Source organism: Hippoglossus stenolepis, chromosome 11 (genome assembly GCF_022539355.2).
Source record: "Hippoglossus stenolepis isolate QCI-W04-F060 chromosome 11, HSTE1.2, whole genome shotgun sequence".
NCBI lineage: Eukaryota > Metazoa > Chordata > Actinopteri > Pleuronectiformes > Pleuronectidae > Hippoglossus > Hippoglossus stenolepis.
This window is the reverse complement of record NC_061493.1, coordinates 13,402,071-13,427,479: the sequence shown is the minus strand read 5'-3', so window position 1 is coordinate 13,427,479 and position 25,409 is coordinate 13,402,071. Positions and strand designations below refer to the sequence as shown.

Sequence of the window (25,409 nt, the reverse complement as noted above, 5' to 3'; positions counted from 1 at the left end):
AAATCAAAATGGAAGAATGTAATGAATTTAAATGTGGTTTCATAAGGGGACTTTTGGGCCTTGGCGGAGGTGCGTACTCTACTGAGTGCTGGTCTTGTTTGTTTGTTGTTGCTCCTGAAGAACCTCTAGCTTTATGTGCCCCCCACCCTGAAACCAAACTTACGTACAGTACATCCGTGCTTTCAAACAATCAGCTCATGTTCTGTGGGTGCGAGTGATATTTTCATCAGGGGATCCACTGCGGCAAATTCACTTCTGCATGTTTGTGTATGAATGGATCAGGCTGGTGATTTTGCTACTGTCAACACATCCCATGGAGATTCCAAAACCAACAATAAATGGAATTCTGTGTCTGTATTTTTGTGTCCTTGTGTTTCAAGCCCAACGATAATGATTTTCATTACTTAACTTCTTATATAACTAAATGTATCATATCCTTTTTGACCAAATTCCATAAACCTACGTACTTGGTTTTCTGTCCTCACTTTCGTTGTTTTCTAAACCAGTTTGTATCAGCAAATATGAAAAGTGATCTTTTTTCATAATTCTTTATCTCTCAGTTTTACCCAGATTTCTTTCATTATTTAATATATAAGCAAGCATGGGTGTTCCTCACACACACACACACACTGCAGCTCACACACCAGCAGACAAACACCTTAACCTCAAACCTCATGCTAGGTGCAGACAGGACCACACATACTGTCTCACACACAAAATGTTTGGAATGCTATAAACATTTATTTCGGTTGAAAAGAGGATTTTTTTTGTATATGTGTGTGCGTTTTTGTATGTGTGTGTGCGTTTGTGTGTGTGTGTGTGTGTGTGTGTGTGTGTGTGTGTGTGTGTGTGTGTGTGTGTGTGTGTGTGTGTGTGTGTGTGTGTATTACTTTTGCTGAAGGGGAAGGAAAGTCAAATTACACATGTTGGCCACCAGAAAGAAAGAGATCAAACATGACTAAATATTTTGGGTGTGTACATAAAAAAAGGGTTAATCCCGCTGCTGAGTCATTCCTTACCCATGAAACATTTCAAAAGAGGAGAAAAGCTCGAGAGTCAATCTTTAATTTGTATTTTTAGACCTTTAAAGACTTTGCCTGTTGTTGAGTTTGTTGAATTTATCAAATATTAGGTCCTAGAAAAGTAAATTGTTTTTTGTGTTTATCCTCGAGGTAATAACAAAGCTCTGCAGTCAAGTGTTTCGTATTTCTCTTCTTGAAGAAATGACTATGAACACAGAACAAAACTTTGTAAATACACTTGTAAAAATACTTTGTAAGGATCTGAGAACCATATTAATCTCCATCACTATTTAAAATGTGTTTGTGTTTGTGTGTGTGTGTGTGTGTGTGTGTGTGTGTGTGTGTGTGTGTGTGTGTGTGTGTGTGTGTGTGTGTCCATGTGGTTGAGGGACCTCCCAGATAGTGGACAGTCTGTCAGACATAGTGTGGCCACAGAAAGACACACACACACACACACTGAAGACAGTGGAGCTGCTGTTGAAACGTTGTGGTCTTTTCTTTCCTCCTGTCTGTATCATTTCTTATATTATTTAATTTCCTTCTCTGCCGCCTATGAATTATTAAATCTGTAATGTATCACCATTCACTCCTGGTGGAGGACAATCCTCATTGATTGCTGCACCTATTTTGGAAAAGTACGATTCTTTTAAACTACATAAGAAGGAATGAAAATACAACATTCTTTTAACAACTTATCCACTTTTCCTACTCTGCATTGCAAAAGCTGGTTCTCCTTCAACCCAGAAATCCTCATGCAAGGTCTCAAAACACAAGCTATTACCAATGTTATTTTCAGAAAACACAATTAGACACAATACAAAACTCATGTAACATCGAAATAACAGGCAACAGTGGACACCAAGGCAACTAAACACAGATGTGGACAACAGACAGGTGAATGGACAACACACACTTAGACGTGTTAGACAGACCCACAGTCCGACAAGCGACTTGTAGAGAAAAGTAGCCCCTGCCTTGCAGTAGGGAGTTGCCTGGCTTTTCCCACACTGGCTCTTGAAAACCCAACCCAGATATTTCCTGGTTCTGACACCAGCTTGGCTCGCAGATTGCTCCAGCATGTGGAGAGAACCAGCAGAAGAATTACACCAACTGTGTTAGAGTGAGAAAGAGTGAATTTTAAGGTCTGGTAACGCAGACTGTTGTTGAAACCAAGAGCGTAAAATGCATTTAATTGTGAAAGTCCCTGGACAGCATGCTTCATATCGCTTGTTAGGGTCGATGACACTTAAGGTTTTGCAGCTGGAACAAAGATATTTTTGCTCCAACAAGATGATGACCCGTGTCTTGTAAAAATCTCACATGAGAGAGTCATGGTTTTGAATGTGTACACAACAATTTAATTAAGAACATATTAACCGATCAGCTGATAATTACATGGATTAAAAAAAAAGAAAAGAAATTAAAGTCTTTTCACAGTAAATGAATATCAGCAGCATTGAGCAGCAGTGCAGTGAGACATCTTTATCTGTGGCTTGTGTGTCTGTGTGTGTGTTAATCTCAGACAAGTCTGTTTTGGTTTCCACGGCAGCGGTGAGGGCCCCACAGTGCACTGGCACTGGAAGTGGTGCAAACTCCAAACCACAGAATAGGTGGATGTGTGCGCGTGTGTGTGTATGACAGAGAGAGAAACCACATTTGAGTGTGTATGTGCCCACCTCTACACTCAAAGGGAGGCTTCACACACACACACACACACACACACACACACACACACACACACACACACACACACACACACACACACACACACACACACACACACACACACCTCTTACACAATCTCGCCTTGGCTCTGCTCGCTCCCTGGGTGGTCTGCGCAGCAAATGTTTATGATCTAAACCAAGCTAATCCAACTGGCTTGTTTCAGTGAATTGAGAATGATTTACAAGACGCAGCAACAGGGCCAAGCAGAGAGAAGGAAATCGGAGGAAATCTTAGGGCTCCGTTTCAAGTCATTCCGCGACCAGACCTGCACACTTGTCTCTACATCTGTTCACATGTGTATCTCCATCTGGTTCTCTCTTCGATCTGTTAGTATTCCTTGTTTGTGTCTTTTCTTCATTCGTTTATCCCCTAAAACGGATGTCTTTATTCGACAAATTAGCCGGGCTTTGACGATATGCAAAATACAAGGGATCAGGGGATTTCCAATTGCCTGTGAAGTGTCTCACCCTCATCCTCAGCGCTTTTTTCTGCTCTGCTAATTTCCCTAAGACAACAGAGTAGGAACATCTTGATAATAATCTGTACCTGTCACACACCCTTCACTCACCCTCTTCTCCTTGTGCCAAGAGCAAGATGATGTAATTTCATGTCTCTTGGGAAAAAAAGACACCATTGTCCAAAGTCAGCCTTTAACTCACTGACAAGTTTGCCTCTTATCTCGTGAGCTTTCAGTGACACCAGTTAACAGCAGCCCAGTTCTCCCAGTTTAGTGGAACATCTCACACACATCAGTGCTTTGTGGTAAACCAGCCAAACAGTAACCTCTCTGAGTGTCAGTGGTTTGGGTTGACTTTTATTGCAGCTTTGCTTTGCTTTTTTATTTAGCCAGATCCCCCATTTTATGAAGAGAGAGGGATTCCACCTGCATGCTGACAACACCTCGTAAACAGAGAGGACGGAGAGGAGAAACCATCGACTGTATACAAAGATGGACGACACATTCTCCCACTATCCAGAACTGAAGCTAAAATGTCCCGGATACGAATCAGCCATCTTACATATTTGGAGTCTGAGTCTGTACAGTAGCGATCAGGGATGAAGCCGTGGTGGCGAGGCTCTGTCAATACACATGCTTGACCAATAGTGAGTCAGTCTCAGCTGTCAATCATGACGTTTCACCCTGTTTTTACAACATGAAATTACTTATTACATTCAAATTACTGGGAAAATGCACATTTGAACAAACATCTGTGTAACTACCTAAAATGTATGTATTTAACCTGTACTCAGACGTTTTAGTTTAGTCCATGTCCCATCTGTTACCATGGAGGAGGTGGAACTTATGACCTATAATGCAGCCAGCCACTAGGTGACCTATCATAATGTCCACCTTTATTTACAGTTCATGAGAGAAATTGAAATATATGAAGACAAGCTTTGGAGCTTATATGGGAAACTATAATCTGTTGCATGTAAATAATACAAATATAAATATATCAATATTTGTCAGCTCCAAGATTTCATCTGTTATCTGTCCACTGGCTACAGCCTTTATCCTTTAATCTGTGACTCATAACTCATTAATTTCAATCTGCAGCTGCATTCAGACATCAGTTTTCCTCAGAATGTCCCGATAAGGTAAATGCAGTCACTGTTCTCCATTGAAGTTTATTTTGAAGTAAATGTGTCCAGTCAGAGTAAACACTAGGCCTTTTTGTTTAAAAGAGTATTCAGTCCCAAACATAGGCCAACAATTCACAAATCCATTTAAAGTCAGGCTTTCGTGAAAACATTTCTCAGTTACTAGCAACCTAATTGGGGAAAGTGATTTCTCGTGCATCATAGATGAAACTGTTGCAAAACAGTGTGTTTATTACAAGGAATTGAATAATGAATGTGTGTTTTTCCTCTTGAGATCCAGAAGCTTGTTTTATCCTTATTTCTTCACAGTTCAATGCTTTGCTCATATCTATAATCTTGGTACAGTAACACATTATGCTTATGAGAACATCACTTGGGTGGGGTCCTAACATTCAGCCACAACAAGCGCTGAGGTACAAAAAGACACATTCTGAAGAGACTGATGTAAATGTACACGTTCAGCAGATAGAGACCAACACATAAGGAATATTCACTTTCTTGTTAAAGAAGCTCCAAACAGAAGCTTGGTGGTAACTGGCTACACCTGCTGCTTTGGACAGACAGTCAAAGGTCTTGTGCAATAACTTGAATCAGCTTTGTTTGTGCGTACTGCTGATAAATAAAAATCTGAGAAGCCTGAGAAGGCTGAGAAGGCCACACCTAACTGAGGAGCTTTAATATCAAGCTCAAAAATTGACTTGTGAAAGCAGTTACAGCAGAGGGCAACAATAAAACTGCATGAGCAGGATGGTGAACTCCAAGCTGGGGTGAAAGAGAAGAGGACCAACCTTAAAGAGGGAGCAGAATCTGTGCTACCAAAGGAAATCTGTACAATTAAAAGATATGACGGAGCAGGAGTGTTGCAACCGGGTAGGCAAAGCGGGCATTTTCCTGGGGCCCCTGCTGAGAGGGGACCACCACAGTGTTGTGAAAACCCTCTTAAATGTTGGGTTAGCAAGTTGTTTGTGAAACTTTTTATCGTATTTGTTGAAATCATCTTTGCATCCCTAAAGCCATCAATAAATTAAGTTAAAAAGAAAAGATGTTGGCCCCAAAAGAAAATGATTATGATAATAAACATGATAAATCATTTCTCTCGGACTGACCAATTTGTTGGGAAGGGGTCCGATGTATCGTTTGTGTATTTTAAAGATATAGCCTTCTCTTGCTAACTTCTCCGGGATTTTCAATCCAAACTCTAAATTCTATGATCGACTATGTACAGGAGACTGCAAAGACACCGTAGTCAGAAACCCCCTGAAGAAGCTCCGTGCCACTTTTTCCTTGCCAAAAGATTTGTAATTTTAGAAGTGTGGTTGAAGACTAGAATGTTTAAATGCGTGAGTATGATGTACCTGGGATGATGGTGGGGATTTTGCCTAGGGTCCCAAAAGTCCCTTGAAACGCTCCCGCTTGCATAGAAGAAGCTAAAGGAAGGAAACACTCAGAATGAGGCCACTAAGGAAGAACATTCGAAAATAATCAACTCCTCTACAATGAAGTTAGGCAGCGACAGGATTCCAGAGCCCAGCAGAAGCTGAGGGCCTCTGAACAGGAGACGTTTCTTCCTAACCATCAAACTGCAGGAGCTGGAACCAAAGATGTCAGACTATGAAAAATGGACTCGCCCAAAGCTCACTGCCAAGTCCACCTCAGAGGAGGAAAACCTTACTGGTGATGGCCTCCAGCCTGAATGTCAAGTCCGGGGAGAAGAAAGAGACCAAAAACCATAGAGGGTGGAAAACATTTTTTGAAAATGCCAAACCATTGAATTGGAATAAAAAGTAGTTCTTTAGTAATAGTTTGACGTGACAAAGTTTCACCTCACTGCTACATTCGCCCATGTGTGACCGTGTCTTATTACTGTTTTCGTCTCAGTCGCTGTCATTTCAGAGATTCACTGTGACCCTCCTCATCCACAGTCACTTCCAGTTCCCATATCTAGAGCCATGGTGGAGCCCAGCTGAGTCCACTCATCTTATCAGATCCTCAACATTTTCTACATCCCATCAACCACCAGTGTCCAGACCGTGGCTAAGGGGCTTTCCAATAGCATGCAGCCACACCCCCTGTCCAACCATGATGACATCAAGAGGTCTAAGCACCAAATAGACTCTGTTATATAACATCAATTTAATCTCACATCAAGTGCATGGCAGTACATTTTGTTCAAACTTCAAATGAGGTTTCTCCTGATTGAACAAATTCCTAAATTTGAGCCACCTTCAAATGGGAATTTCAAATGTGTTCCATTGGTTATAGTATAACTATTACAAAAATATTTGTACTTTGTATATGGAATATAGGCCTATAACTTTAGGTCTTGGATCTTAACATGAAGAAGTGAAACAGAACAGAGAGGTGGATATATCTCTTTCTCTCCTAATTGGCAAAATAACTAACGCTGAACATATGTGTATTTCTGTGTATGACTGAACTCAGAGTAACGGCATCAGTTGTTCAAACGGGATTCGGCCAAAAGGGGATGAAGCTTGTCTGGTTTGTGGCATCTCAGAAGAAGTCACCTCTGTGTTGTCCCTGTCTGAATATCTCTCTGCGATCGTCTTCCATGCACACATGCTTTTTTCCCTTCTTTCCTTTTCTTTGATCACTCCTCTCCGCACTCTTCATTCTCACCTCTGTTATTTTTTCCTAATTACTTAAAGATCCCTTTTCCAGGATCCTCCACTCTCTCTAACACAATTTTCAATTCCTCTTTCTTCCTACTTCTACATTTCCTTCCATTTTTTGTATTTAATTTCATTGCTGGCAACAACAGACGGACCAGATTGTTTGTCTCTTTTCTCAATTTTTTTTCTCTCTCCTCCTTCCCTCCTTTCTCTCGCTCTTCTGGTTTTCGAGCAAGCAGCAACGAGCAGTCAAGCTCATCTCCTGGCCAGAGCAAACAAAACCGAAGCCACATTCCCCGAGCTCAATTTGCTGTTACGTCTCAGCTCTGTGAATTGGGAGTTTTCAAGCTTGAAGTCTGGAGGAGTAGCTGGGTGGCTTCTGGCTGCTAATCTGTTCACACCACTTTTTGTGTGTGAACCCTAGGAATTACTACTACTATGGTCCAAAGGGCAGGGGCGGGGGGGATGCACATGTTTTTGAATCTCTTTTGGTTGCAGAGGGAAACTAAAAAAATATCTACAACTCAGGCATCAATAAGGATAAAGGAACATAACTTATAACGTCATCCCATTTCCACTATATGGTAATCATGGTATTGTGGTTTAGTAGGTGAAAAAAAACAGGCTGCCGACACATAGTTAAACTGCCTGTTTTGTTGCATTTTGCACAGTAGCTTCTCTATGTAGAGTTTGAGCTTCTTGGGATGAGAAAGGATTTTTTTATCTCTAATGTTATCAAACTGTTAAATGATGAGTAGTCGAGATAACTAGTTGGTGGTATTTATCATAACATTTCCACTGACAATTGGGTTGGTGATGACTGGTCTAGCTGTAATGCATGTTTTAAATCATACTGTTATTTCATAATATTTAATGAGAGCTCATTTTAGCATATGAATAATGTAGATAATTTATTTGTTTCTCTTAGGTGAGTAGGTTTTTTATCTTCTGTTCAATTCTTATCTTCACTTCTCTCTTTTCTTCTTGTTCTTGATTAATCAAACAGGTAGAAAACGTAGGTTAGCAAAGTTGGTGTCATCTTTTAAATCCCTCCCTCAAGTCTTTTTGTTTTTGTGAATATCTATTTTTCACCTGTGTTTTACATGCTTTGATCTAACACTCTCTCTTTTATTTAGATCTTCTCTTCCATGTTGTTTTTACATGTGTTCAGCTGTTTCTATCTTGACTGTATGTTCCATTTGTCATGTTTTGCTGGATATGATTTTATTCTGTAAAGTACTTTGTAAGTGCGTTTTAAAAAGTACTTAACAACAAATTATATACTAGCACTACTAGTATATTACAAATTATTATCATACTTACATTTTTATTACTAACTCTGTCAAGAAAGAATTTATACAGAACATATATAGTTCGCTCTGCAATTTTTATGTCAAACATTGCATTATTGTTGTATTAATTTTGTTTTACTTTATAGTTTTTTCTTCTTTTCATCCTTACTAATGCATATCAACTTGAGGCCACGTCATGCTATACAGATCAATAATAGGCATTCGTTGATTTTGATGCATGTTGTTCAAATGTTCTGTTGATGTTAAGTTAAAACAATTGGTTACACAATTGTTCCTGGTCTCCCCCTCTCCCCCCTCCCCTATCTCTCTCTCTTTACTACTCCCTCTTTCCCACCCATCTGTCCTCTCTATCCCATTTTCTCTCTGCTCACCCCAACCGGTCGAGGCAGATGGCCGCCCACACGGAGTCTGGTTCTGCTTGAGAGGTTTCTACCAGTTAATGAGGGAGTTTTTTCTCTCCACAGTCAACAAAGTGCTGGCCATTGTGGGAACTGTTGGGTTTCTCTATAAATGTTAAGGTCTTGACCTTATTATGTTATTAAAATAAACTAAAGAAGTATTAACTAAAACAGAAAGACCTTTTATTTGAGTTCATTCATCTTTTGCCATGGATTGTTTTTGTGAAGCACTTTGTAACCTTGTTTAGATGCGTGCAAATAAAGTATGATGTAAAGATGTAAATATAAAGTATTTGAATATAAAGGTAAAGAAAACACCAATTTGTACAATTTAGATGATTACACAATATTAGGATTATTTTATATTCATATGCCAATAGATCCCTTTCACCTCAATCTTACACACTGAACCTTTAAGTTGAGATGAGTTAACGGACGCACACCCAGTCAGACTCAGACTCTGCTGTAAGCCAGACTCTCCTGTTACATTGAGTTTAGTGTTTGCTAATGTGAACATTTCACTGAACTGGTTGAATTAGTAACCTACTGTACTTTTAATTGCAAGTAATATGTGTGAACCTGTAGAAACATATGATGAGGTTTCCTCCTGCTTCTTCTTCTCCTCTCGGTGGTAGGAACCTTTAAGCGGAGGAAGTGCCTTTTCCACACGGACGTATTTCACTGAAAGCCCGCAGATGTCATCATACGATGCTAGCTGTTAGCTTCCTTTACACAAACCCCATCACGCGGTTCTGAGAGTAATTCAACTCTTCTCTTGCAGTTTTTCCACCTGAGTGTTTTCTCTTCAGAGGACGTGTCCGGTTTCTCTCTGAAGTGTCTGTGAAGCGGCGTGTGCGGCTCCGTGCTAACCGTTAGCCAAGTGCTAACAACCTGGACAGCAACTAAGTTACATGCGTCTTCTTCCACAGCTGTCATTTCCAGAGGCAGCTGATCCGCGGGGGCCGAGGAGACTCTGACAGGTACGTTCATCTATCAATACCCAATGATTTACCTTGTTGTTGCTGCCATGTTGTTGCCTCTGTTAGCAGTGGGTCTCGAACACATGCCCTGGTGCACAGCTCGATGATGCTTTACTCGAGTGACAGCCACGATCACTGTGTTCAAAACACACCAGACTCCGGTATAATGAAGGAAGAAATGCTCATGCCAACGACAGTGATCGATATGTGTGTCATGTAGGCGACATTGAAGTCTAATGTGGAGAACATCTGACCCCACGTACACTCACCTCACTTTATTTATAAGAGCAGATAGACTGTATGTAGACCTCCTGACACCCAATGACATATATTTTCTGTTTATACAGAGGGAACATTTAGTAATAATCATAAGATAATATAAGAGAATCCTTTTATTAGTCCCACAATGGAGTGTAAAAAATAGGCATCAGTTGGTAATAACAAGTGTAAGGATAATAATACTTAAGTGTAGGGAAATATAAAAAAAAATATAGAAAGATATGAATGGAATAAAAACTAATATCACAGGGTAAACACAAGAAAAACATCTGCAGTGTGAAAAGTCTGTGTGTGCAGAAATAGTTAAAGCCATTAGAATAATATTTGAAAAAATTAAATACTGAGCAAGGGGCAAGAGTAAGTGTTATTTATACATAAGTTTATAGTTTCCTGGTCTAGTGCTTTTGATCTTTTTCTACATTTGCAGCATGTATTGAACTTCTGTCCGTCTTGGGAGATGATCCCTCTTTCCACTTTTCTTTTCCCCTATCTGTAGTTTTTCCTCACTCTTGATGAGGGTTAAGAACAGACTAGGATGTCACACCTTGTTATGCCCAGATTTGTGAATATGGGCTTTAGATATCCAATTTGATTGATGGATATTTGTTAAGTAGAGGGTTTTGTATCTGCACATTTTTATTTATATTTGGTTATGGTGATGATATTGCGAACTATAAGTTAAATATGCTTGTTCACTGTGACTCCTGGAAAGAAATCAGGAGCTCAGACAATCACGTGAGGATCAGTTCTGGATCATGTCAGGAGAATAGAACAGCTGTTCTGTTTTCTTTGACATTGACATGGGTCTGCCCAGGTGCAGCTACAACGATTCGTCCTTTTAAATGTTACGGCCGCAATGAATTGTGGGATGGCGTGTTGGTCCTTTCCTTTCATAAAGGATGATTCTGTGCTTCCTATGCAACAGGGGATAGGATAGGAAGCATTTAAGCTGCTTTCCTTATCATTTAGAGAATTTGAACAGATCTTATTATGGTGCCTGATGCGGGTCTTCCGGGTCATTTCACTCTGTTAGGAACCTTCATAAGCAAAGTTGACAATTTGAATGCACCCTCTGTTAATAACTGCACTGTTTTGTAATGTATTGTCATAAGCACATGTTGTATTGACGGCACAGATTGTATGGGTGAAATGCATATTTCAGCTCTATTCCACACTCAAATCTAACTCTCCTAATCTATCTTTTTATCGGAACTCGTAGCCATCCATCCCCGGCAGATATCATGGAGCTCCAGGCGGTGCTGATGGCGGCTGGAGGGGGCTCTCGTATGACTGATCTGACATACAACACCCCCAAGCCTATGCTGCCCATTGGCAACAGACCCCTCATGTGGTACCCGCTCAACCTGCTGGAGAGGGTTGGCTTTGAAGGTAAGAGCTGGGATTTTCATGATACTATTATGTGTTTATACTATAGAAACTACTGTATATCGATAAGCCCTGTTTGTGTTAGTCCTGCCACGATTACTGAATAGAGTGGTATCAGTATAACTGGGACTTTGCCTTAAAAAAAAGTGAACATAAGTATTCCTAGATCCAACTCTTTGTCTGGATCTGCTTCTAAATTTAACGAGTTCTTAATGGCTCATGTCCCGTCCTGTTTTACGACAAGAAAATTTACACTAAATTAAATTAGTGTTGATTACCTGTGTTAAAACATAGTGAAATAAAATATAACTGATCGTTTAAAACTGTACCACACCTTTACCGAAGCTGTAACATTTTAATTACAAGACCAGTTATGGGTCTCAATTCCACTCTTGGTGGGTGCACAGCGAGTGCGTGCGCAAAATTGCCTCCAGGAACATTTCGCTGCTCCTTTCACTGCGTAAAACCTATTAAATTTACAATTGTGCTGCTTTTTGCAGTCATACTTTTACCAGCTTGTCAGCACATCATCAGCCATTGTCAGGTGTGCATTTCCTGTCTAGATTTACAGTCCAGACTTTTGCCTCTTGCGCTGCAGCATGCAGTGGGTCCAAAACGCTGGGCGTATAAAGGGATCTGTTGTAGTGCGCTGTTCTTGCCAGTAAACAGGGCTGTTCTTTATAAAAGCCTGTAGGTCCTCACTCACCTAAATAAAACACTCTATACATAATCATCCTGTGTGGCCAGTAGTTTACTGTGTGCAGCCAGCTAGCCAAAGCTCTGCAATTTGGTTTTACTAGGCTGACACAGCTAGAGGGAACAAATGCCCGCTGGAAAACATTGTATGCAGACCAGGCCATTTAAAGTAGATGCACTCTTATAAAAAAGCAGAACAGTGGTCTTAGCGTGATGTAAGGGATAGGTTGTGTCATAATTACATACTGTAGATATTCAATGAGGACCAGTTTCTTCATCTTTGCACTAATTTAGGTTTTTAAAAGCTTTTTGGAAGCAAAAGTATAGATTCATAGGTCCTGGTGACCTTTTTTATTTGTTCAAATCCATCATAACAGCTTGTGTTGGTTATCTACTGTGAATAATGTCTAAATATTTGTTTTAAACTGTGTCTTCAGAGGTGATAGTGATCACCACCAAAGAGGTCCAGAAGATGATGAGCACAGACCAAAAAATTAAGGAGGTGAAGATGAAGCTGGATGTGGTTTGTATCCAGGAAGATGGAGACATGGGGACTGCAGACGCACTCAGACACATCCAGCAGAAAATCAAGGTATGTGGCCTAATTATTTATTTATTTATAAGCCGTGGTTGTAGTCAATCATGTAATTGTTTCTGCAGAAATAATGATGTTATGTAATTTCAGGTGTGTGGATGACTTACTATTAGCAGCTATGAACACAATTAAATAGTAGTTTAAGTTATTGTTTTAATAATACAATGATTAAAACATTAGTTTGTTTTCCATTCTTCCACTGCAGCACTGCTTCCCTCAGTCTTGGCAGAGATGGCTAAACAATACACAACATACCCACCAGTTACCACTGTAATGCAAGCCATTATTGTTTTAATGAGAGAAGCTGTTCTCCTGTGTATAATGTCAACTCTATGCAAAGAAAACTGCAGAAAGTTCTGCGGAAGAGGAGAAAAACGATAAAGATTGTGGGGGAGTTTGAGGGGGGCTTTGTGTGTACTGCTGGGTGACCACTCATCCGTGCCTTTCCCTCTCCCGGATGGTCAAGGCTGCTGAAGTGCCTCATTTCACCTTTTTAAAATACACACAAACATACACAGACACACAGGTTTTCAAATGCTGACATGCTGACATGCTATCCATGACCCCCAACCCTAATTTCCAGACCCCTCTGTATCCTGCCTGCTGATCCCTCCATCCAATACTCTCTAAACAGATGAGGTCATGGTTAAGACTCAAACTCCCTCTGCTGCCAGTTTACCCAGTGCACCATTTACTCTCATCCTGTAGTCATGCACATCTGTGCAACATTTGTATTTGGTTATATGTCATCCCTTTGTATATGCCATTGGTCTGACTGGCCTCCTGTGGCCATTAAAACATGTTCTCTCTCAGGCTCTGTGGAGCTTAGAAATGTAAATATATTTCTGAGGCTTTTGCTGTAGTTTGGCTATCAAGGATTTTCATATAGTTTTAATTGCTGTTTTCTACACGGTCAGGGGGAGTTTATTTATTCAAGAGTTACAATAATTGTCTTCCATGACTCCGAAACTGATTAGTACTTAAAACAAATATTATTTGAAATACACCATTAAAAAAACAGGGTTTTTTTTGGCAATGACTCCTAAGATGTCTTTAATCAAGCCCATATGAAAAAGAAATGTGTTTGATATTATACACTTTAACCATAAACGTTATCATATATCCAAATACCTAGAACTTATACTAAGAAAATCAGGAAAGCCTAGGAAAAGCATATTTTCTATAAAGTAAAAGTTCCTATATAACCGGTCTCTATTTGAAAATTATCTTTGTTTCAGTACAAAATGCAAATACAGTCAGGAACTCAGCAGGTACAAGTTTCTGAAACAGGGATCAAACCAAAAACACTTTTTTTTATATATATATATATATATTTTTGAGGAAAATGAATTTGTTTGAAAACATTTAGTCAGTAACAGAACACATGCAGTTTGGTGTCAGAACATTTTGTGAAACAAAACCAACTCACGCAGCTTAATCTATCAGCTTCTTTATTTCATTTAAAACCAATCTTGGCTGAAATATTGATTTTGATTTATATCGTATAATTAAGAATTGAAAAGAGTTATTCTCCACATATCCTCAGTGCCAATGGTCCCAGTTCAAACATCACTGAAATGTGCTTACAGATACCTTTTGTATTTAGAGTGTGCCACATCAAACGTTGGAAGAGCTAATTGTCCTGCCACTGCAGTTCATTACATTCATTACAACAAAATCCGTTGGCGTTGCTTTTGAAAAGAATGATCAAATACTCAAAATGCCATATTTGTTGTGACACGTGAGTTAAATGTTTTTTTCCTCTGGCATTTGAATAGGTCTGTTCAGATTCTTATTTTTTCTCTTCACCCAAAAGCTCTTTCACAGATGCAACACACACACACATCACACACATACACACACACACACACACACACACACACACACACACACACACACTCTTAAATAGGACTAGCTCCAGCATGCTCCCATTGAGAATAGTCAAGTTCCTAATCCTTTGAGCAGCCAGCTAGATTAGGGGCATTGAGTTACACACACTCACACACTGGATGGGTGATGAGTGAAGAACCGTAACCGTGGCCTGCCAAATCCCAGCACAGAGATCACTCAAACTGTCAAACTGATGCATGAGTACAGTATAGACACACACACACACGTACACAATCACTCATCCCTTTACACAAACAGCCTCCGATGAGGGGATTTGGTGTATCCTATCAAACAAAATGCTCACAGGAATCAGTGTTCACTCTGGGTGAGCACAGTGGGTCATTCCTCCTGATTACTGAAAAGAGAGATTACAAGCAGCATATTTTATTTTGTTCGCTCTTCAAACAGCGATGTTACACAAAAGTGGACGGATATGCCTGATTATTGCTGCGCTCTTTCACAATAATCCTAACTAGTGAAAGGAGTACTTTACGTGGTCTTTTCGCTTTGTACGCTCAAAGCCCCTTTGACATATGTATTATCACTCAGGCTTAATCACCTGGCAGAATGGGTCTATGCAGGTCAAAAGAGCCATATATACATTGGAAATGAAGATTCAAAGGTTCAAATATGTTCGTCAGCTTGTAAGCCACATGATAAAGGGTGAAGAGAGACGGAGGAGTGAGAGATTGAGCTGAGGATTTTCATGAGAGGGACACAGTAAACATGCTTATATGAGAGTTCCTTTGTATTACTTCCCGTCTTCGTTCTTTCCTCCCCCAGCCATGTCCACCTGTTTTCTCTTTGTCCCGTAACAAACAAGAGCTCAGACTAAATATTTCAAGGAAGTCGATGTTAAGCAAGGACAAGGTTTGGGCAAAGTCCATTTTCATTTCAGTTCATTTTAAGTTTATTTCGATCCACACATTTTTTTTAACAAAGGATTTGTTACCAATAAAAAAAGCAAGGCAATACGTTTACAAAATAGCTAAATAAGTAAAAGAGTAAAGAAAATGTATGGACCAAAAGGTGTAGGCTGAAGCATTAGCTTATCATGCCTTCTTACCCAGAAGAATGCAAATGAAACTGGCCCTCAAAGCTTTTATTCTACAGTGACTTCTCTATTGTTAATTCTTAACTCTGTTTTAAGCGACTACAACAAGAATCCACTATTTAATAGTTTCAGTTTTTTTCAGATGGTTAAACGTTGTTAAAACTTCCAGGTCTAAATATTAAAGTGAGCATCTTTTTATTTTCCAAAATATTGAAGATTTAAGAATGAAGCATTGTCAGAATTGTCAGTTGTTTGTTTTTTTACAACAAACATAAGTTTGACTAATGAAGACAACAATGTGTAAATTAATAGGTGATGGTTGTCATTTTTAACTGAAGAAGTCAGAAAATGACACAAGGACTGTAGACACGACCTAAAGCTTATACAGATCGGAGAATAATCCATGATCATATTGGTCACAGGAACAATGTCATGTTGACCTCACTATAAATTCAGAAAATGATGTCGCATAGTGTAGTAATGCATTGAGTTTTGAATCCGCATGATGTCGTCATTATGAAATGGGGTCATTACAATTTAGTGCGTGCTGAGTATGCGGCGCCCCTCCAGTCCTTTTCATTTTGGAATGAAGTCAGTTACCAGGGAGGCGTCTGTGTGTGTCTGTGTGTCTGTGTATCAGTGTGTGTGGTCCTGACCTGTCCAGAGATTCTGGCTGTTGAAAGGCCAAAGTGTCTCTGTCTCTCCAGCTGACTCCACTCTGCTGCCGCCTGAGTGAGTGCCTGTGTGTGGCGATTGTGCAGGCCCCCATGTGTGTGTGTGTGTGTATGTGTGCACACACGTCCTTGTGTGTTCTCTCCCTGAACATGTGTGTGAGCTTGCCTGCGTGTGATAGAGGGAGAAGAGTGTTGAAAGGTCTCAGTGTCAGTAGGTCTCCCACAGACACCTCCAGCATGTGGCAGCTTCCTGTCGCCAGGGCCAGACCAGGTTATACTCAGAGTTACCTCTAGGTCAACTGCATGACCCTTGACCCCAGTGATACCACCCTCACTGACACACACTCGCACACACACACAGAACTCTACTGTTCAACATTTAAAAACAGTTCACATCTTATTTAAGTGGATTCTTTCATGCTTGGTAGCTTTGCTGATCATCAATACTCATTAAAAATGGTGAAAATCAGGTTAGTGCTTCCTTATGTTCTTAAACAAAAATCACATCATATATAATCAATATTTGCCAAATACTGCTGAGGTATGCTAACTTTATTTTCACCAATATTTTATTTTGAGCAAATATAAATGTTGAAAACATAGAATAGATGGATGGTTCAGCGTTTCTCTACTTTCTCATATAGATGATCATTATTTATTTTCAGCTATTAAGGTGATTGCTGCAATATCCTAAGATGCAGATACAATTCACTTAATTCATATGCTCTTGATGGCCTGCATGTAGTTTTATAAGCTTCAGTGAATCAAATTGTTCCAGTATTTCTTTGATGACAGGTAGAGATTGACTCTGGTATTGCCTCCTGTTCTCTATCCTTGAGTCTATCCTGCATCCCTTCATCCATCTTTACATTTTGTTATACTTCCAAATTATCTTTCCTTTCCCATTCTGTCTTCTGTCGTTTTGAGAATGGCTGTAAATTCTTCACACGTGTGCTCTTCTTCCTCATTAAATGCCGCCCCTCTCCTCTCACTCAGTCTCTTTCCTTCTCTCTTAGTCACAGAGTGAGTAAAGATGCCTCTGTCATTAAGGTGGCTGGTGCTAATGGTGGGATTAGTCCTTATGCTGACAGCCTTCATCACTGGATACACAGATGGATACCGCACACATACACACAAATGTGGGCGCACCCACAGACACAAGTGACTAATGTAGGTTTTGGTGGAGTAACAAAGATATCAAAGGAGGTCACTTCTGAAAATAGATTAAGGTGATATGGATAATCTCCAGAAGATGAAATGCTAAAATACAAATATTTTTTTCTCTTTCTTCTTTAAAGGATCAGTGTGTAGAATTTAGTGACATCGAGTGGTGAAGTTGCATGTTGTAGCTGAATACCCCTCACATCAACCTCCCCTTCCAAACATCGAAAAGATCAGTTGAAAAAACGACTGATGGTGGGAAAGGGTAGGCTGGTCATTGGGAAGTTAGGGAAGACCCACAAACTGGCCGGTGGTCAAAAAGGTTTTATTTTTCATTTGTCACTGTATGAGCCGAGGCTGTGGCATGGACCAGCCGACCTGGCCCTATGAGCGGCCCCTCCAAATTTGGACTGATCGTTTTTGTTGAAACCTGATTGGCTCAATGTCGCTGTGTGTGTGTGTGTGTGTGTGTGTGTGTGTGTGTGTGTGTGTGTGTGTGTGTGTGTGTGTGTGTGTGTGTGTGTGTGTGTGTGTGTGTGTGTGTGTGTGTGTGTGTGTGTGTGTGTGTGTGTGTGTGTGCGCGCCATATACAAGCAATGCTAAACTTCAGTGTTGAACCAAACAACCTGTTCTTTCATCTTCTCTCTCCATCTCTGAGCTGTTGTGAGAATTGAAAATAACACAGTCCCAGCTCTTGTGTCCTGAGGTGTTTATGTTGCCATATATATATATATATATATATATATTTATGTATAGTCTGCATGCTGCAATGACTGTCATGAGCGAGCAGAGTTCTCTTCATAAATATAACTCACCCTTCAAACTGTATTTTATGCATTTCTTTGTCTTTATGGGCTTTTGTATGTGTAGGGGTGACAATAGAAGTGTCCCTAAAATCAAAACAAGTGGTGAGGTCAAGCTCCAAAATAGATTACACAAAATAGAAAGCTCTCTTTGAAAGCCTGAAATGACTGTACTTGGTGAGGCAATCATTTCCATCAAACCACTGCAGAGATACTATGTTATGGTATTTTTTTCATACCTTATTATTACACAGAGGAGTAAATTGGCAGCTTTGGAAATTGATCGTAATTTGCCCTCTGTTTCTCGTCCACCGCTCTCCGCAGGCGGACATCCTGGTGGTGAGCTGTGACCTGATAACAGATGTGGCGCTTCACGAGGTTGTCGATCTGTTCCGAGCCCACAATGCAACACTGGCCATGCTAATGAGCAAAGCACATGAATTTACAGAGACGGTCCCCGGCCAGAAGGGCAAGAAAAAGACAGGTAACAGGATTTTTCATGAACATTGGTTAAAGTGTTTGCATACAAAGATACTACATGTATGATGTCATTATGAGACATTTTATGATGTGTGATTGCTGCTCATCTAATGCCTTTTTTCATAATTTTCTATGTAACTGTTAAAACTTTTTGTTATTTTAATTTTCATTGGTTTTTCTAACCACTGAAAGAAAGAAAGCAATAATTGTTGAATTAAAATTGTTAAAAAAGTGCCCAAATGTTGAAAAATTGCAACTATGGTGCTATATCTCTAAGAAAATGTTTGATTTCTCATTAATGTCACTCATTCATTATTAACACTATGTGTTGTATTTTCTCACCAGCTGAGCAGAGAGATTTTGTCGGTGTGGATCAGTCTGGGAAAAGGCTGCTGTTCATGGCCAACGAGGCAGATCTGGAGGACGGGCTGTCGATTAGGAAGTCCATCATGAGGAAGTAAGTCAGCTTAACGAAGGAAATCATGCAATGAGCCAACAGAACTTCAAACTTATTAACTAAACTAACTAATTAAGTTTAACGTACTTCTGATAAACATGTGTTGATGTATTGGTAATTGGTTTGTGTAAATGTCTTTAATACTCTGTTGTTCAAAGTGAGTAAAATCACATCTTCTAATAAGCTTTTAATTCTTCAACAATAACAGCTCTTCCATTCCCATTTTATTTTTAGGATCATGGTTATCATTAAGATTTTGATGATATTTCTGCTCCTAAGTAAACGATTTATTGATCTACTACTTTAAAAGAACTCTAATAGTTATTTTCTTTATCTTTATTAGACAAAATTCTTAGCATATGCTTGAGTATCAAACTGGAAAAGCACAATTTTGAACAAATCACTATTGTAGACTATAAAGGGATAATTGAATATAATAAGTGATTAATAAAGGAAATTAAAATAAGCAGAGTAAAAGAAACAGCAAAGTTTTGAGCAAATGATTATTACAGACTTACTATGAGGTAGTTTTCCTGCAGCTCCTAAATCACATAAGCTGCATTCAAACATGCACTGAACTGTATTTTCTCTAGAGGAGGTACATGTGTGAACGCAAATGTCCGACTGAGAGGCTCTGCAGTATCTGCGGAGTTCCATCTGGCCTTCTATTAAAAAGTCAGTAGAAATTCATGAGAAGTCGATGTGAGGACACAGCATCAGTTCCCCTACTGGATTCACCACGAGCAAGTGTGTGTGGGGGGATGCTTCTAACATGCAACAGACACAAAAATAAATAAAAACTAAAAGAAAACAAATAACTCCCAGTAAAAAAGCTACGTCATACACGTAAAAAGACACCGACGAAGATGTCTAGAGAGTTTGAGGTGATAATAACTGATAATCTGTGTGTGGTCAAGAGAATCTCTGCAGTGGAGTTAATACGTCACTTCCTGTCTCTGTCTGCTGCACCCGGCCGCTCCACCTCTCGCCTGAATCATTCGAAGGATTTGTTGCAGATTGAATTTATTTATGTTAATGCACCAAAACAATCAGCTGGCTAACGTTTATTTTTAATCATTTAACCACATTCATATAATATACTCCATGTGTGGGCTCCAGGGTGCTAGCATTATTAACTGGGGCAACAACAGATGAGCTAAGAGTTACGCAGTCGAGGGCATTTCTCTGGCTGGGATGGACTTTAGCCAGATGTTTCGACAGATGTGTCCGCCCTTACCTGCAATACACTTGTTACAGTTGTAGCACGAGCATTGTCAGCATAGAATCTAGTGAAGCTTAGTTCACTCTGCCATTGTCACTAACAGCAGGATCCCTTTGTGTGTGTATATGGTGCAGTGTGTGAGTGATGGCTGCCCCCGCCTGCGCACAAAGGCTCTGTGACAGAGGACGTGTCTGGATTAGCAAAACCAAAAATGCTTCACAGTCTTAAACGCAATCATAATTTTGATGTGCTCAATTACTTTAATTTAGCAATTATAAAAGGGAAAACAATTTTCCCTTCTATTGAAAGCAGAACCAGCCTTTATTAATTTAGCCCCAGGGCCCATTTAATACCCACTTTTGACACCCATCTCCCAACTTTTAATTCTGAGCGTATTTGATTGTGGTTGGATGGTAAGTATGTCCTATACAGCTGTAGATTCTTAGGCTCGGCCGAGCAGATGTTTAGGTTTCTAATCAGAGGCGGTGTGTTTGAAGGTTGTGTGTTCTGTGGTGGGTGTGTGGGATTTTTGTTACAGGAAGAGTACTCTAGGTAGGTTTTCGTTTCAGAGTCCCAAAATGCATGTATGTGTGGGAGCGGGTGTTTTGGGAGCTCGTAAATACTTCATGGAGCCAAAGCCACTGTAAATTCTGGCCAATAAGAGGGGGGCCTGAGCAGCTGCTTGCATGCTTCTCGTGTGTGTGTGTGTGTGTGTGTGTGTGTGTGTGTGTGTGTGTGTGTGTGTGTGTGTGTGTGTGTGTGTGTGTGTGTGTGTGTGTGTGTGTGTGTGTGTGTGTGTGTGTGTGTGTGTGTGTGTACACGTGTACCTATATACATATACTGTCATTTTCAAACACACAGAATACTCATACCGTGTCACGGTGTTATGGAAACACATTTTGCCCACTGCTAAACATTTACAGCTGACATTGAAAGATATATAACCTTTAAATCACCACTGATCATTTACACACACACACACGCACACAGGTCACACAACCACACAAAACAGATATAAAAAAAATCTATCAACGTACAGTATTTATTACCTCAGGTAAAAACACAATAAATCCCACAGTCCTGGATTTTTAGAACCCACCAATAAGTAGATTTACAAGATTTGACTGTTTTTCACATCAGTACCATCCAGTCAAAGTTCACACACACACACACACACACACACACACACACACACACACACACACACACACACACACACACACACACACACACACACACACACACACACACACACACACACACACACACACACACACAGACAGGTTCTCTCATTTGTGGTCTGTTTTTAAATGTGCACACTGAGACACATTCATGATACTTGTACACACTTAATTGATCAGAACTTTCCCCAAAGACATTATTTTCAATTAAATTTGAACTTTTGTAACATCAGCACTTGGATAGTTTCTTCTCAGGTCAGTCCACAATTTACATTTTATGTATATTTTCAAATTATATGTAAATTTAAAGTGTCTCTCTTTCAGCAAGAGATTCAGCAAGTACACAAAATCCTTGCATGCATCCGGTTAAAGGCCCCTTTCCTCCTTATTTCATCTATATCTTACGATGACTACTCTTCCATACAGCCTAGCCATCCTTGTTTGCATCCTCCATTCTTCTCCAAACCTATCGTGTGTGTGTGTGTAATTTATTTCCCACTCCTTCGCTACGGTTTCCACATGGTTGAGGTGTGTGTTTGCTCAAAATATTCTGCACATGTGAGATCGTCTGACCTGGAAATCATTTAAACGGTGTGAAAGGACTCCAGCAGAGCTTCCCCTCGTACATTACAGATTCTCCTGTCACGATCTTGTGCACACAGGCCTAGGGGAGAGGTTTAAAAGGTGATTCAAAAATCATCCTAGTCTGGATCATGAGAAGGACGAGAACAAAAAACTATGTCATGGTTAGTTAGTCATAATAGTCAGCATATATTTAACAAACATATCTTCCCCCATCTGCATCAGTTGCCCTTTACTTAACGCTCAAACTTGTTTTATGATGCGTGCCGTCAAGCAGGGGAACTGGATGCTTGGATCACATGCTTGAGAAATACATCTTAACCACAGTGACCTTTAAGATATTGGACCAGAAGTTTGTTTGCATCTGTTACCAATGATGGCACAAGACACCGGAGCTAAAACCTAATCAACACAAATACCATTTGCTCTACCTTCCAAAAGTTAAATAGCCTCCATTGCAAAGTACGACAGAAGAATAGAAAACAAGCTTTACAGTGGAAATTATGATTGTACACTGTCCCATGTACCGGAGCTTCTGTTGAGGTCTATATAGATCAGAGACAATAAGAAGTTGGTCATAATTATTCTTTATTTGCTCATACTGGTTTTCTGAAAATTAATAAGCAATAGACTTGAAGACTTCTTTTCTCTTTTTTCTTCAACCCATCTTCAACATTCAAAATGATAAGTCAATTAATTGATCATTAGGTTGGCAGAATATTTTTGATGAGTTGTCATTTATCTCATTTATACTTGTTCCAGCTTCTCATATGAAAGGATTTGATACTTTTCTCTGTTTTATATTATCTGTATATTATATTTCTAGCTGCTTATGCAGCTCCCGACATGCAGACTTCCATTCTAAAATCTTTGTAAACTAGTTGTTTGTACCATTTGAAAACATTACCTTCAGACTGGGATATTTTCATCTCTGCCAAGGATGTTATGTTTTCACCCTGATCCATGTGTTTGTAAGCAGGATTATGAAAAAACTACTGGACGGATTAACATGAAACCTGATGGAAGGATGTGGTTTTGGGTCAGGGAAGAGCCCAATACATGTCGGATTTGGGATTTTCCCAGACTTCCAAGGGAATAATTCATGGACTTTGATGAAAATAATTAGGAATTTTAAGGGACTGATGCCATTGCAGCTTATTCATTATTATTTTCTGACATTTTATAAAATGAACATTAAACATATATAGAAGTATGGCTATAATCTTTCATACAGAATGTGTAGATTTTGCAGGGCATTGTTTAAAAAAAAAGCCTCCTAACACAGCTTCAAATATGTGAATCATCTTAATTAAGAAAGAATCTGTTACTAGAATGATATCAAGGGAATCACACACGTTTAATTTTGGAGGCAATAGTTGAATGTCCTAAATACGTCCTAAGCCCTTCAGCCGTGTTGGCTGTGTAGTGGAAACCTGACTAATGAGGGTATTAACAGTCATTCTGCTGCGTCTGAGTCATCGGCCGCTGTGGGATTTTGGTTGTAACTAAATAAGACATTATACTGTGTGTGTGTTTGTGTGCATTAGCGAGCAAGAGAGATGTGACTCTTCTCTCCCACTGAGGACTTTAGTGGTACTTAAGTAGTCAGTCATTAATCCAAGGGTTGAGTCATCCTTGCCTGCAGAGGCAGTAAATTCCTGCTCCCCTTGAAACCGAGCTCTATAGCACTGGCAGCAACCAGAAATCACACGACGCCGCTCTTAGGAAAAGCAAGATGTTTAGCCTTATTTGGGAAATGCAAGATGTTTGTTGAGGCGGGATTTTGCGGGAAAAAAAGTGTAAACTTATAAATTAGCATGTGGCCAGAGTTTAGTGTTATAAATCAGTGAGTAAAGCAACACTTGAGGGTGAAATGGTTCCAAATAGTCAGAATATAAACAATTTGATCAGGTGTTAATATTTGAAACGGCATGTACCTACAGCCATTTGTTTATTTATTTTTATTTTTTTAAAGCACGATTACACAAAAACAACTGAATGGATTACCACACAGCGTGGTGGCAGTGTGTACTATGTATCAGGGAAGAGCCCATTAAATCTTGGAACAGATCTGGATCAGGGGGCGGATCCAGGATTTATTTTCACTTTCTTTAACATTGTGGGATCTTGGATCTTGTAGAATAAAAATCTGGTAAATTTAGGGAACTCGTATCTTTGTGTGTAAAATTTGAATTTGAAGCTTGATTGAATTTAAGAGGACTCTTGGGCCTTGGCGGTGGTATGAGCTCTACTGAGTGCTATTCTAGCTAAGTGGAAGATCGAAGATGAGAAGGTAATAAAAGATTAATCTCTGAAGTAAATATTTGTTAGTTGCAGTCCTGATTCTGGAGATAATGTGACATTATAAGGTATGGGACATGTAATATGGCTCATTAGCAGCATCTGTACTAACACATGCACCTGGATACATCCTCATTGTCCTTGGACATGTAGCAGGTGATTACCCACGTGTTCTTGTAGCTACAGCAGACTACACTTGCACTGAAATGCAACTGATGCATCCCACCCACTGGACTTTCTCCGCCTGGGCCCCTAGGATAATATCCTTAGAAATCCAGGAGAAGTCGATGTGAACCCATCAGGGGATCCCCGCTGGATTCAAGGCAAGCAAGTGGGGGGGGTTGGTGATGCTTCTAACGAGGCGGAGTTAATACGTCACTTCCTGCCTCTGCCTGCTGCACCCGGCTGTTCCACCTCTCGCCTAAATCGTGTGGAGGATTTGTTGCTGTTGTGAACGCTTCTGTGCAGAGAACCTCCCGCTGCTGTGTTGTACATGTGTGAAAGGCAAACTGCAGGTAAACTGAGTAGCCAATTGTCTGGATTTTACCTGCAGGTCATGTCTGAAAACGGCTTAACAGTCTGACGTGGGCCACAACAAAACAAATTTCAACAAATAAGATAAAGATTTTTAGACTCAAATTACAGGGACACCTGTTCTTACACACTCCTATCCCCTCACTGACTCACTCACTCACTCACTCACTCACTCACTCACTCACTCACTCCTGTCTCACTTGCAGATGCCAAGCAGTGATGTCACATGCTGGGTGTTCCCATAAATTCCGCTTTAAGCCGACAATACCCGCACACACCTGGGAAATGTTGTGTGAATAAATACATTTGACAAACACCCGCAGAGTGTGTCCATGTGTGTGCAGGCACATGTGTTTTTATGCTTTTGAATAAAATGCCTTAACGCAGATGAACACACACACCGTTTGATTTATGGCTTCCAGCATCTGGTTGTAAAATATTTGT

General features: G+C 39.9%; 1 protein-coding gene across 1 annotated transcript in view; it reads left to right on the top strand.

The window, feature by feature from the left end:
* The first annotated feature begins 9,342 nt into the window (after positions 1-9,342).
* Positions 9,343-25,409, top strand: part of eif2b3 (eukaryotic translation initiation factor 2B, subunit 3 gamma) — a 32,141-nt gene continuing 16,074 nt past the window's right edge. The window contains exons 1-5 of the mRNA XM_035169914.2: positions 9,343-9,670; positions 11,169-11,338; positions 12,469-12,623; positions 18,533-18,692; positions 19,034-19,145. Of these exons, the coding sequence (XP_035025805.1) occupies positions 11,191-11,338; positions 12,469-12,623; positions 18,533-18,692; positions 19,034-19,145 (575 nt within the window). The 5' untranslated portion in view covers positions 9,343-9,670; positions 11,169-11,190. The remainder of the gene's footprint in view (positions 9,671-11,168; positions 11,339-12,468; positions 12,624-18,532; positions 18,693-19,033; positions 19,146-25,409) is intronic.